The following is a 13687-nucleotide window of genomic DNA, read 5'->3' on the forward strand; positions in this document are numbered from 1 at the left end:
GGGGTGAGCAGAAACCGAACCGACACTGAAAACCGAACCGAACCGAACCGTATTGGTGCGGTTCGGTCCCAATTCTACTGGTTGTCGGTTCGGTTCGGTTTCAGAAAGTAAAAACCGAAAATTTTCGGTTCGGTGTCGGTTCTGAGTTTTTGGTTCGGTTTTAAACCGAACCGAACCGACAAATATAAATATTTTATTAAATATTTATATTTTATAATATATATTTAATTTTCTAAGAAATCATAAGTGAAAAATGAAAAATTAAAAATCTGACTCCCTCCTAAACCCTAGGCGCCGCTGCTCAGTCCCCCAATCTCCATTTCAATTTCTTCCGCTTCCAGCCTCTCACTCGGTCATTCCCTTCCATTCCAGCCTCTCATTCCAGTCTTCCGGCGTCCGCCCACCGTCCGCCCGTCGTCGGCGTTGCATCGCCGACTCCAGCCATCCGCGTCGCCGACTCCAGTCGTCCGCGTCGCCTACTCCAGCCATCCGTGTCGCCTACTCCAGTCGTCCGCGTCGCCGACTCGCCTGCCCAGACTCGCCGCATCCGCGTCCTTCTTCTGGCGGCAGCCCAGTCGTCCGCGTCGCCGACTCGCCTGCCCAGACTCGCCGCATCCGCGTCCTTCTTCCGGCGGCAGCCCATAGTCCAGACGGTTTTGGAAAAAAAGAAAAAGAAAATTGGCATCGGTTTGGAAAACCGAACCGAAACCGACGATTTTGCTGGTTCGGTTTCGGTTCGGTTTGGCAGCTACAGTTGGTGCGGTTCGGTGCCAAATTTAAGCATCGGTTCGATTTTCGGTTTTGGGTTTTTGGTTCGGTTTTGCACCGAACCGAACCGATGCTCACCCCTAGGGGTATTCAGTCGAGTCTTTTAAAAGTCTTTAAAAATATAGAGGTATTCAATATGAATTTTAAAAAGTCTTAAAAAATCCTTAGGTATTTAAAACTCTATGAATTTTGATGGATTCTCCTTAAAAAATACAAAGAGAGAAATCTCACCTAACTTGTGCTCCCTTCATCCACAATTTAAAGTCCCACTTTGGTGTGGGCACGAAGACTAAAAAAACTGAAAAATGTGATGTGGATGAAATATAAGGGTAGTTGACTAAAGTGATAAAGATAATTGATTAAAGTGATAAAGGTGTTGTGAGTGGGTCTACTAGTGATAAAGTGTAGTAAATATAGAATATAAAAATGATAAAGGTATTTTAAGGTGGGTTCATTAGTGGCAAATCAGCAAATGGTAGTAAATATATGAAAAGAAGAAGAGTAGAAAACTATAAAAAGCAGAATAAGACTTTAATTTGTGGACAAAAATTTTAAGAGCAAGTAAGGCATTAAATTGTGGACGGAGGGAGTACCTTATTTGGAAATGTGTCAAGATTCATGGGATGACCCAAAAAATAAGGTAGTAAATGTCAAGATTTGTGGGACGGATGAAGTATTGTTAATATATTATAATATCCGCATAACCGAGCGTGTAATATTTTGATGAAATAATGTTATACTCCCTCAATCCCTGAAATAAGTTTCTCTTTGGGGACGGCACGGATTTTAAGGAAAAATGGTAAAGTGTATTGATAGTGGAGAAAAATGTGTTATAATTAGTATTGGAAGTTGTGAAAATGTGAAAAAGTATTATAATTGGTGAAAAAGTGAAAAGTAAGAATAAATAAGGTATTATTAGTGGTGTGGTAGCTGTCCAAAAATGGAAAGAAAGAAAGAGAAACTTATTTTAGGGACATCCCAAAAATGAAAAAGATGAACTTATTTCAGGGATGAATAAAGTATATATTATAATTATAATATTATAATGGCCAAGAGTCCCAGCAAAGAAAAAGCTTCATCCAATCATTCATCCGCAACAACTAACAATATGTATTGTAATTACACGTTCCACAATTTAATATAGCTCACGTGTAATATTACACCAGCTTAATATATGCCTCAATTAGTGAACTCAATTAGAGGATATGAATAACCGAAACTTCATTATAAATATTTGTTTCATGCAAAACAAATTTACTCATTCTTTTCTTCTCCACTACTTGCACCATATTTTTATTCACTATTTTACGTGTAACACCAAAAAAATATGGCCCATTTTCTGTAGCTTAGTCAAACATCTAGAAAACACGGGAGATAGTAGACCGGATTTGATTTTAAAGTTACGAGTTGTTCGTTCGTATAAGTTATTTTCTTACGGAAAGACGAATAATTTTACATCACACGAGTTAGTGTTTCATGATCGAAGTGGTAATTGGATACATGGATCGATTAAACGCGTTTATGAAGCCAGTAAGCAAACAACCCTTTAGGGTACAAATTCTCATAGATTTTTCCTTCCCGTTCGTAGTCGAAGGGAAATTATTTTATTATTTTTATGAGGTGTTGCAACAATCAAGCCTCGACAAAAAGATACTTTTTCCAAAAGCCACCGATCTATATAGTATTTGTCTAGAATTTCAAAAAAATTGCGCTTTTCCCCTATAGGGCGCGTCAAACTCACATTTTGAAAAGCGGATCTTGATAGTTGGGGGAAGAATCCGCACGAATCGAATTTTTTATTTCGTTTCCACGTCGGAAAACACCAGTCTCGCATTAAGTGAAGCAGCTCTTGATTTTAATGTTGGTAATGTGTATGCATTTCAATTTGTTAAAGTACAACACAATAATATGCGTTTCAAGACTACAACAAACATTTTTATAATTTTACGTCTACTTCAAATCGCGCGGTTGAGATATTCGATGATACTTTTCCATCGAATTTATTCATTTTTCGTGAATTCTCTACTCTTACAGATATTGCACAATTGGATGGCAATAATTTGTTTGATAACTTTTTTATTTAAAAAGACTCAATTAAATTAGCCCACATATGCAGCGTAACTTGGGTCTCCGTGACATGCATCAGTATCAATCCAGGGCCGTGCCTATAATACTTTCCCAAAGATGGGTGATACATGGATTCCGGATGATGTACTGATCCTGAAGCCACTGATACGGAATTTCTTTGAGAATACAGCAACAGTGCAAGTAAGTGTCATCTGAACATTACATGTGACTTTTGAGGGACACGATAGATTAATAAGGAATCTGGCCAATCATTTTTATTATCTCAAGTATGCAAGCATAGTTAAATTACAGATTGTTTGATTATATAACTAGAAATATTCTTGTGTTTAGACCCTTAGTTCTGCAAGGTGATATTTTATTTTCTTGCTGATATTTATTTTCTAATGTATGGCAGCTCGACCATCGAATACTCGCTACTGCATCATTATGAACTGCATGTTGTCACGTCATAGAAGTCTTCTCTAAATAAGTTCTAATTACTTATAAGATGTGTTATTGTTAGATAACAAAAATTGAGATTGAGGTCATAAGTTGCCTCATTTTAGGCAGTTATCCACATCAGTTATTCTCTTGTTTATATCCATGCAGGTTACCTTGGGGATTTCAACTCTTCTATCATATGTCCAAGTTTCACTAGGCAGTGAGCTGGAGATCTAACTCTTCTAACCTTTATGATTCTTCTCAATCACACTCTGCGTCGACCTTCGTTGCAACTTCTCAAGACTCTTCCTACCGTTGTGAAAACACCCTAGAAGTTTAGCCTCTTTGTAAGAAGTTAGCATATTATTGAAGTGGGCATCACGTCTCTCCATTTTTCTGCAGCTGAGGTCTCAATTATTCTTCTTGTGAGATGGATGTGTTTTTGATGTTGTTAGCATGAATCATATCAATGACTTTAGCAGGCTTTGCCCGTAGTTCTACTGTGAAAACTTTGATATGCATAGATTCATGTTGAAAGTCTTTAAATTACCTGTGTTGTGGGACTGGAACTCCCTCTGTTGGCGGTGTTGGGTGGTGTCTGTTGAAACAGCAATGCTGGTGGTGAGGGTGCTGTTTAGGAGAAGGTGATTCTATTTCGAAATGCAGCAGCTGAAGTTGGTTTCTGAGCTCCCATTATTGCTGTATTTGGATTTAGAAAGTCTAGAATTTGATATCTGAGATTTGAGGCATATGGGATGATAGGATTTTAGAGTCACTCGAAATAGACACATTCATCTCACTTTTCTGAGTTCCCATTATCGAGTAAATATCTATGTTCAGTCGATATCTTACTTTTACAACATAGTAATAAAAGTTTTTTTTGAATCGCATTACTAATTATTAAGATTATAAACGATAAGGCATGCCATACAAAAAATGAAAAAATAAAATAAAAAAATTGATAAGGCTCGTGTAATTTAAATAAGGTGGCCCGATCAATTAAAAGCCTACTATAAATATGAACACCCAACTCAATGGAGAGAGAGGCCCAATAACTACAAAAGCTATTTTGTGAGTGTAACATAAATATTACTCCAGTGTTTATGTTGCTACTAATATATTTGAAATGTATTTAAATATAGAAGGACCAATAGCTACAAAGGCCATTTATGAGTGTGACATGCTATGTCGTTATTAGATTATTTGAAAGGTATTTAAATATAGAGGAAGGCCCAATACAAAAGCTAGGCATTGTCAATTGTCATTATCATATCTCGTAAAATCGTCGATTTTGATGTTAAAATGAGTATTTTGTTCAGGTGCGCACAGAGATAGCGTTGCGGTTATGAATTTTCATGAACTTAAAAAAAAACTACATTTTAAATTAATTATAATTAAAGTAAATAAAATAAAATGAAACTTATAGGATAAATACATATATAATAAAGGATTGGCTAAAATAAAAATGTATTTTAAAATATATAAAATATAAACTATTTTTAGCTTTTAGATCATCAAGATCTACAATTGATTTATCATTTTATTGGATGAATTCAAGGTCTCGAGTTTGAATCTCGCTTAAAAATAAAATATAAACTATTTTTACCCTCACTTTTTACTTTTTCATTCAATACTAACTAAAACACGTTTTCACTATTCCAAATACACTCAACAATCTTTTTTTTTTAATTCGTGTCACTTCCTCCTAGGAAGTTCTTTCGAGGACGAAGATAGTAGTATCTTTTTATTTCTATCAATAAGTAAACAGAAATAGGGGAAGATTTTCTCAACAATTGATAACGCAAAGATATTGTAACGTTTTCAATCAATGAGTACACACTGAATTCAATTATCATTGCTTTTTCACACATAAACAACTATTTTACCGAGTATTTATTCTTAAGTTATTTGTAATGTATTGCAATTATATAATTTATGAAAATATTGTTTGTATTGTGCTTGTTTTTTAAAGAAAAATGTCTAGAATGTACGGAATGACCCAAAAAAATTCTTGGGACTACCATGAACCCCATACAAGTTCAACTCTTCCCCCCTCCCCCAATGCAAATTCCTGGCTCCGCTACCTCCATCGTAAAAGAATATGTTTACTAGTATTATTTTTTGGCTATCCCACAAGAGTATGCACAATTTATTTTTGGACATGATCCGCCACTAATCTTTTATTACTTTACTAATATAGTCCACTATTTTTTTTCACTTTACTTATAAAAGCAGATCTCTTATTCAACTCACAATACACTAATTTAATATTTATTAAAATTTGTGTCGAAAAAATTAAATATATTTTTCCGGGACGAAGGGTGTTTATCTAATTTATTATTTTCGTTCATATTTAGATGATACTTTATTTAATTTGTTGTGGTAAACTTGAATAATTTTTTTTTTTTTGATAAATTACATAAAGAAATTTAAAAATCATGCATCGAAGAACTTGAACCCCAAGACTTTTTTGGGTATTAACCTTTTACCGCTAGGCAACATACGCGCACAACTGGATAACTATTTGTAGCTTGTATTATGATTTTAACTTCGAAGATATTTGAAACTTGAAAGGAGGTGTTAGCTAGATATTGATTAGTCGAGAATAAGACTAATACATTAGCGCCACCTAGGCATAATTATTTGCAATAGAGAGAGGAAAGGAAAATAGGTGAGATGGAACATGGTTGTTTAGAATGTAAGCACGTGTCGCTTTCTTGCATGTGCCCATCAGTTTTGGTACTTCCCAATCTTCATTTGGTCTTCATGTGATTATTGTCTCCTTGTTCCTTCTAAAAAGTTGATTTTCCCATTCAGTAACAGCAGAAAATGAAAACAGAATGGATCTTTCTTATTTTCCAAATACATAAATACATTAATCGATTTTTATATCTCGGATTATTGAAATTATTCAAATTTATCTCAATATAAATTTCTGTATATCGAAAATTAAATGGAACCGTTTCGAATTTGACGTAGAAATACAAGTGTAAGTGTATTTTTTTTTTGGAATCTAAGTGTAAGTGTATTTTCTTTAATGCTATGTAAGCTCAATTGCTAAAAACTTTTAAGAAAAATTCAGCCTCAAAACGATATTATTTTGAATTTATGTGGCATTAGAAAAATGTTATACATGTATTTTCATATCGAAATTTGTGACAATTCTATTCAAATTTTAGGTATTAACTAATTTGTCCAGGGATTGGTAGGTTTGCATATTTTTCTATAGTTTGAGCATTAATAATTGGTAAAAGTCAGTAGTTTAAAGTAGAATTGAAAACAGTGAAAGGTATACTTGAATATCTGTTTGAATATTTGTTTTAATTTGCTTATATTGTGATATGTGAGAGTCTGATCCGTCATTTTCCGGTAAAGCCATTTGATCTTTTGCAGACACAAATTCATCATAATATGATACATATTTCAAATGAATAACTAGATAAAGTGAGTTTAATTGATGTTTTTTTTCACCCTCTCTCTCAATCTTTGAATAATGCAGCGAGCTTGAACACTAATTCTCGACCTTTATACAAATAAAATCAAAGTGTCAATTAAATCATATATTTACCATGAATTCTGAACATAACTAAAATTATTAATATACATAGATTGGTGGACACCTATTATCAAATACTTATTGTCGAGTAAGTAACTGCATACAATATGAGTGTACGAACATATCACAAAAATAATCCTACCTAATCCACTGAATCAAATTAAATCATGAAACTATACAATAATTTATAACAGCTTTAAATCTACTGAATCGATTTTGCTAAGGCCTATGATTCGGTTGAGTGGGATTACCTCGATGTTATGCTTGAGAGACTGAATTTCCACCCAACTTGGAGGAATTGGATCAAAGGGTGCTTATCCTCAGCTTCAGCGAATGTGTTGGTTAATGGGTCGCCGTCAGGAGAGTTCTACCTTGAAAAAGGTCTCCGTCAAGGAGACCCTTTGCCGCCTTTCCTTTTCCTCATAGTCGCCGAAGGGCTGCAATCACTCACGGATAGAGCAGTGACTAGGAAGCTGATACATCCTGTAGAGATTGGCAGAGAGAAGGTGAAAATTTCCCATCTGCAATATGCAGATGATACAATCTTTATTTTGGACAAAAAGGAGGAGAACGCTGAGGCTGTGAGACATCTGCTGAAACTGTTCCAATTCATGTCAGGGCTGAAAGTGAATTTTGGGAAGAGTTGTTTGGTGGGTATTGGCGTCGATGATGCAACTACGGAAAGGTGGGCTGCAAAGCTTCAGTGCGAGGTGGGTTCAGTTCCCTTCAAATTCTTAGGGATCAAGGTTGGAGGAAAGCTTAAGAGCGTTGTCGACTGTAAGTATCTGGAGGAAAAAGTTAGGAAAAGGATCGACAGCTGGAAGAACTCAAAGTTGTCCTTGGCAGGAAGAATCACTTTGGTGAAGGCTACTCTGCAAGCTATACCTATTTACCAGCTTTCATTCTCTATTATACCTAAAGCCATTGTGCGTGTAATACCCCGTTTCCCTGAGTTAAATTTAGAATTTATTTTGAACTTAGAATTAAGATGATTCACGCCGGAATGAGAAAAAGAATTTATTTTTAATTCCAACACAAATGATTTACAAAAAACATTTGTAAATTTAGTTATTAAATTTATATGCATTACATATTTATTTAATTGAGCATCGATCATTTACACGAACTATTTTATTTAACGAACACTGAACGATTATTACAGTTTTCATAGTATAACCCGGAAGACTTTATTTTATTATATTTAATTTCTCCACCAAATTTCCCACATCTACCTACTCTTCCACCTACTCCCTCCTTTTTGAAAAGTTATCATCACTACCCACTCCCACCACCAACTCCCTGCAAAAATCATGCAGTAGCACACCCACTGATATACTTCACCCATCCCCTTCCACTTCTACTCAATCTCCCACCCACTTCTCACAAATCCCTCGCAAAAACGAATGGAAACTCAACTTCAGGAGCAAGCTTTTTCAGAATGTACATCAAGCTCATCTCCCTCACCTATTTTCAGCACACACAATTGAGCATCCCTCTCGATCAAGGTTTTTACTCTCCAAATTCTAAGTTGTTTCAAATTACGGATTACACTTTCATGTACCTCTTTCATGACTTGTTTTAGACAAAGGCACCACAACAACCCATCCACTGGACTGAATAAAGAAATGAACTTTACATATGCATATATCTTTGTATATCTTCCCATATATGTGTTTAAGCAAAAGTATCAAATGTTTTTACAATTGAGAATAAAGCAATGAGATAGATATTGATAAACAAGCATGCTTCAAACTTGAGTTTTGAGCTTTGTCGGGTGTGGACTGTGTAGTTGTAAGTGTCGAGTCTGGCGGGGGAGTAATGGCGATGGCAGCGGCGGCCCTTTGCTGCTGCTCGCCGGAGTCAGAATCGGGTAGAGTCGGCGGTGGCTCGTTGCTGCCGTCTGAGTAAGAACAGAAGGGAAATGGGCGGCGGTGGTGGCAGCTTGGTGGCTGCTACTCGCTGGGAATTTGAGGGCGGCGATGGCGGTGCCATCGGCCAAGGTTGAGCAGAGGAGAGGGAGGAGCGTCGGCGGCGGCGACCAGCTGCTGGTCGTGGCAGCCGGAGTTCAGTGAGGGAGGGAGCGGCGATCTCACCGTTTCCAAGGAGGGAGAATCGGCGGCAGCCTATCTGCTGCAGTCGCCGAGAGAGAGGCCGAGGGAGGCGGCGGCACTCGTCGTCGCCAAGGGGGAAAGAGAGAGCAGGGGGATTCGAGGGAGAAGTGACCGGAGCGGCGCTCGCCGCCGGGAGTGGTGGGCGTGCGGCCGTGAAGTCCGAGAGAGAGAGAGGGAGTAAGATCTGCAGTTGTGTGTGTGTGTGCGTGTGATTTGGGGGAGGCGAGGGGTGACCAGCCGGCGGCCTTTCGCCGGAGACGGAGCCGCCGCGGCGGAACTTATGGCTGAGAGAGAGAGGGGCGAATCGAGAGAGAGAGAGAGAGTTGAGAATGAAAAGGGGGGGGGCGTATGTGAAGAAGAAGGGTTGGGGGTGTTGGGCTTTGGAGTGGGCTTGAGTATATGGGCCGAAAATTTTAAAGGTTGGGCTTTGTTATTTCCTTATTTGGGCCGAGTATTTGGGCCGATTTTTATGAGTGATGGGCTTCGATTTTTAAATAGATTTGGGCTGCGATTTTTAAAAGCTTGGGCCGATTTTTAATTTTATTTAGCTGGGCCCGATTTATTTTATTCAGTCTGGGCCATTCATATTTTATTGAGTTGGGCCTCATCTTTTAAATTTATATGGGCTATTATTTATTTAAGCATGAGCTCTATTTCATCTATTTAAATGGCTTCCCTATTTTATTTAATTAGACTATTAATTAGTTTGATTAATTATTTTTAAAGACTTTGGATTGCCTTCAATTAATTAAATTGGGCTTTCTTATTTTTAATTAATTGAACTATTATTAGTTTGATTAATTTATTTAAAGGATAATTTTTATAATAATATTAAATTATTATTAAGTGCATATTTTAAGTAATTACTTATCATATGCTAAGCATGACATGACATTTCATTTGCATCATGAAATAAAAAGTATTTATGATTTAATTGGTTTTATTTATAATTCCAATTATTAAAGAAAGATGAGTAAGAATATTGTTGGTGTTCTTAACTCAAGAGAAATGTTTTTAATTATTTATTCATTAAAAACCCGGCTAAGTGAATCATAGAATGTTAAGCACTACACCATGACTTAAGATTAGATTCAAGGAGACCTATTAAGAATAGAATTTCTTGTAGGCTTTGTGGACCAAGGGGATTAGCACTGTTTTCCCAAGACAGGTTATGTGATTATGATCTTCAGGCTTTGCCTATCCAGGTGGGCATTACTTTTACTATACGTATATAGAGATCCCCTGCGTGTCGTAGGCCTCTTATACGAATATATGCATGAGATGATTTTAACTGTTAATTTCAGTTTATTATTATGCCCAAATGAAAATGGAATGTTTATGAAATGAAATGAAATGTTTATGAAATGAAATGAAATGTTTATGAAATGAAATGAAATGTTTATGAAATGATTGACTGCCAAAAATGTTTATGTTTTTATATGTATCCTATCTGTGTTGGTTCGCCAACTTTAAAGGAAATCCAATTGGGATCCTATGCTAGACAAAGGTCGCTAGCTAGGGTTAACGTGTACACTCATGGAGACCGCGAGTCGCTTGCGACCGGTCTTGGCGTCCGTGGTAAGGAGGCCTCCTTCCCGGCGCGTGACAGAAAGGAACAGATATGGATCATATGAAGGAAAATGATCGGCCGATCGACTTTATGAAAATGAAAGAAATATTTTAGTAAGCACAGGTCATTTAAGAAAACCCCTGTGTGTTACTGTTATGGCAGTTCAATTTATATATGTATGCATGTTGTATTTTCGGCTATGCCCACTGAGTATTTTTATACTCAGCCCTGCATGTATTTCTAAATGTGCAGGTTGAGCAGTTGATGGAATGGAATGATGTTGAGCGGGTGTTCCTTTGACATTTCAAGAAATGTAACCTTGAGTATACATCTTCATATGTATATCTCACACGTTTTCCGCTGCAAAACACTTTGATTAAGATAGCTCTATGATATGAAGTTGTGATACGTGTTATTGGGTAACCACCTTAATCAGTTCTCAATTATGTGTATCCAAATAATCATATATGATCCTAGCATTTTATCTATGAGTGACATTTCCATATACTTTAATGTTAAGTAATTGTCCATTTCCATTTCTTATTGTTCACCCCAAGTCATAACCCCGGTTAACCCGTCATTGGGATAGTGGGCTGTGACAGTGCGTTCCTTGAATTCTATGTTTTGCAATTTCTTGTGGGGGGGGGGGGAGGAGGGGGAATGGGAGTCACGGTAGAATTACGTGGGTGAAGTGGAGAGATATGTGTCTTAGTAAAAAAGAAGGGGGGATGGGTCTCCGAAACATTGAGTGGGTTAACCTTGCACTTGTCGTCAAGTAGATCCGGAGGTACTGGGAAGAGAGGGGTCTGTTATGGGCAAGGGTGGTGAAATCCATTTATGGTGATGTTGAGTGGGGGGAGGGAGGCATAAGGCTCAGTGGGAATAGAGGGTTAAAAACAAGCTGGTGGTCGAAAGTTATTGCGGTCGGTGGAGGGGGGGCGGGAAGCTCGTTTGTCGAGAATTGCAAACGGAGGTTAGGTAACGTGGCGGGTCTGAATCCGCGAAACCCGTGGCTGCGGTGTGGAAGACGCCCGCACCACACAAAGCCCTGGTCACGGCATGGAGACTGCTACGAGATCGTCTGCCAACCTGCGATAATCTTAGGAAGAGGAAGATCACTTTGGAAGAAGAGGAGCTTCAATGCTCATTCTGTCATGAACACGGTGAGTCCTCAAATCACCTGTTCGCCCTTTGTTCCAGAACGCAAGAGATGTGGAATGCCGTACATAAGTGGCTAGGGGTCTTCACAGCTCGCCCTCGCTCGGTTACTGCGCACTGGATGATGTTCTGTTGTGTTGGCAATGAAAAGAAGATTAGGAGGTTCCTTAAGATGGTGTGGGTTGGTAGTTGCTGGATTCTGTGGAAGAAGAGAAACGACAAAAGGTTTGAAGGAAATGAATGGACGGTTGAGGATGTGATCTTAGAGATTAAAGCTAGGACTTGGTGTTGGTATAAAACTTTTGGTATTTTTGACAAGGAGATGAATTTTTCTGTTTGGAGCTCCGAGGACTTGATCTCGAGAGTGTTGTAATTTTCGGTACTGTTGGTACCTTCTTTTGATTAATAAATTGCTTGATCAAAAAAAAAAATAACAGCTTTAAATCTGTGTCGCAAGCCTGCGAATAGACATATTGCTAGAGCATGCAAAATTAAACTATAAAGATGCGTTCACTTTGATGAAAAATAAGTGAAAAAATATTTTTTATACTTTGTCACCATTTTCACATGTTTATTAGTATGATGGAAAATTTTATCCGAACATAATAAAATTTTTTGCATGCTCCAGCAATATGTCTATTTGTAGGCTTGCGGCACAGATGTTATAAATTATTGTATAGTTTCATGAAAAATTATTGTTATAAGGAGAAAAATAATATTTTCTCATTTTTTTAATTTATTCTTTTTTCAATTAAAAGTTTACAATTAAAATAAACGACCCTAAAAATTTTACCAGCAAAATAAATGCACAAGAGACGCGATGGGAGTTGTTCAAGCATCAATGTTGAAGAGATTATGACAGTGGTGATTGAGATCATGCAAGACTTGCAAGTTAAATTAATTTGGAATATCTATTACTTTAATTGAAATATATACAGTTCATACCAACAAAAATAATGACGAGATTAGATGAGGAGGAAGAGTTTTTTTTTTTTTTTTTTTTTGAGAGTAAAGGAGGAAGAGTTCTTACGTATCACATATTAAAAGTGAGTAGACCCAATTTCTTTCTAGGATTCTATCGTTCTCCAATCAAAAGTAGATACAGAGTTTAGAAGACAAATATTAGTATCACATTTGCAATTGTTGCCGTTTTCAAATGGCATTTACTTTACTTGTAAATTTTTTATTGAAAAATAATGGATAAAAAAATAAAAAAAATTATATTTTTATTTCTTTTTATCATATGTATTTATTGGAGATAAAAAAAATAAGAAAATATTGAAAAATATTTTCACACTATTATCCAACATTAAAAAGAAAATGAGTGAAAATGAATTGATCGAGAAAATATTTTACATTGTCCAAAGAAAATTTTACTCCCTACGTCTTGTAAAAATAGTCCTAGGAGGGAGTAGCACGAGTTTTAATAAAAGTGGTTAAATATATTATAAGGTTGTGTTTACTTTGATGGATAAATTTAACCATGGAAAAAGATGTATAACAATAATTTATGTCTTTAAATATCTCCATTCTTTTCCAACATTTAACACAAAAATATTTTTCCTTCCTTATTTTCACTTCAAGGATGGATAATATTATCCCTCCAAGGGATAATATTATCCATCCTTGAAGTGAAAATAAGGAAGGAAAAATGCTTTTGTGTCATGTTGAAAAAAAAAAGAGACATTTAATGACATAAATTTTTGTTATCCATCATTTTTCATGGATAAATTTATCCATAAAAGTAAACGCAACCTTAAAGTAAACACAGCCTAAGTGAAAAAAAAAGTTCTAGTGTTAATAATGATAATTATGTATTTTGTGAGTCGAAGATGGTCCCACCTTATGATAGAATATGTAAATAAATTGATATATGAAAGGTAGTATATTGTGGGATATTGTCCATAAATAAATTAGGAACATTTTTTGTGGACACTCTAAAAAGGAAAATTAAAATTATTTTTACAAAATGGATGGAGTATATCATAATAAATATATAAAAATGATGAAAGATAT

General features: G+C 36.2%; 1 protein-coding gene and 1 long non-coding RNA gene across 3 annotated transcripts; both read left to right on the forward strand.

The window, feature by feature from the left end:
* The first annotated feature begins 7092 nt into the window (after positions 1-7092).
* LOC130990408 (uncharacterized mitochondrial protein AtMg01250-like) lies at positions 7093-7751 on the forward strand. The gene is made up of 2 exons (XM_057914646.1): positions 7093-7609; positions 7729-7751. The coding sequence occupies exons 1-2, from the start codon at positions 7093-7095 to the stop codon at positions 7749-7751; spliced, it is 540 nt and encodes a 179-aa protein (XP_057770629.1).
* Positions 7752-7998: 247 nt separating this feature from the next.
* On the forward strand, positions 7999-11049 carry LOC130988231 (uncharacterized). Of its 2 annotated transcripts, none has more exons than XR_009090024.1 (2): positions 7999-8337; positions 10766-11049. It is a non-coding gene; the product is annotated as an uncharacterized LOC130988231 (long non-coding RNA). The 2 variants fall into 2 exon arrangements; XR_009090025.1 differs by lacking the exon at positions 7999-8337 and adding an exon at positions 9355-10148.
* The last annotated feature ends 2638 nt before the right edge of the window (positions 11050-13687 follow it).

The sequence above is a fragment of the Salvia miltiorrhiza genome, chromosome 6, assembly GCF_028751815.1.
Source record: "Salvia miltiorrhiza cultivar Shanhuang (shh) chromosome 6, IMPLAD_Smil_shh, whole genome shotgun sequence".
Taxonomy (NCBI): Eukaryota; Viridiplantae; Streptophyta; class Magnoliopsida; order Lamiales; family Lamiaceae; genus Salvia; species Salvia miltiorrhiza.

Excerpts from the sequence above, each read along its gene's own strand:
- LOC130990408 (XM_057914646.1), top strand. The coding sequence starts at position 7,093 with ATGCTTGAGAGACTGAATTTCCACCCAACTTGGAGGAATTGGATCAAA. Across the intron at positions 7,610-7,728 it reads GCTTAAGAGCGTTGTCGACT|CTTTCATTCTCTATTATACC; the intron begins GTAAGTATCTGG and ends CCTATTTACCAG.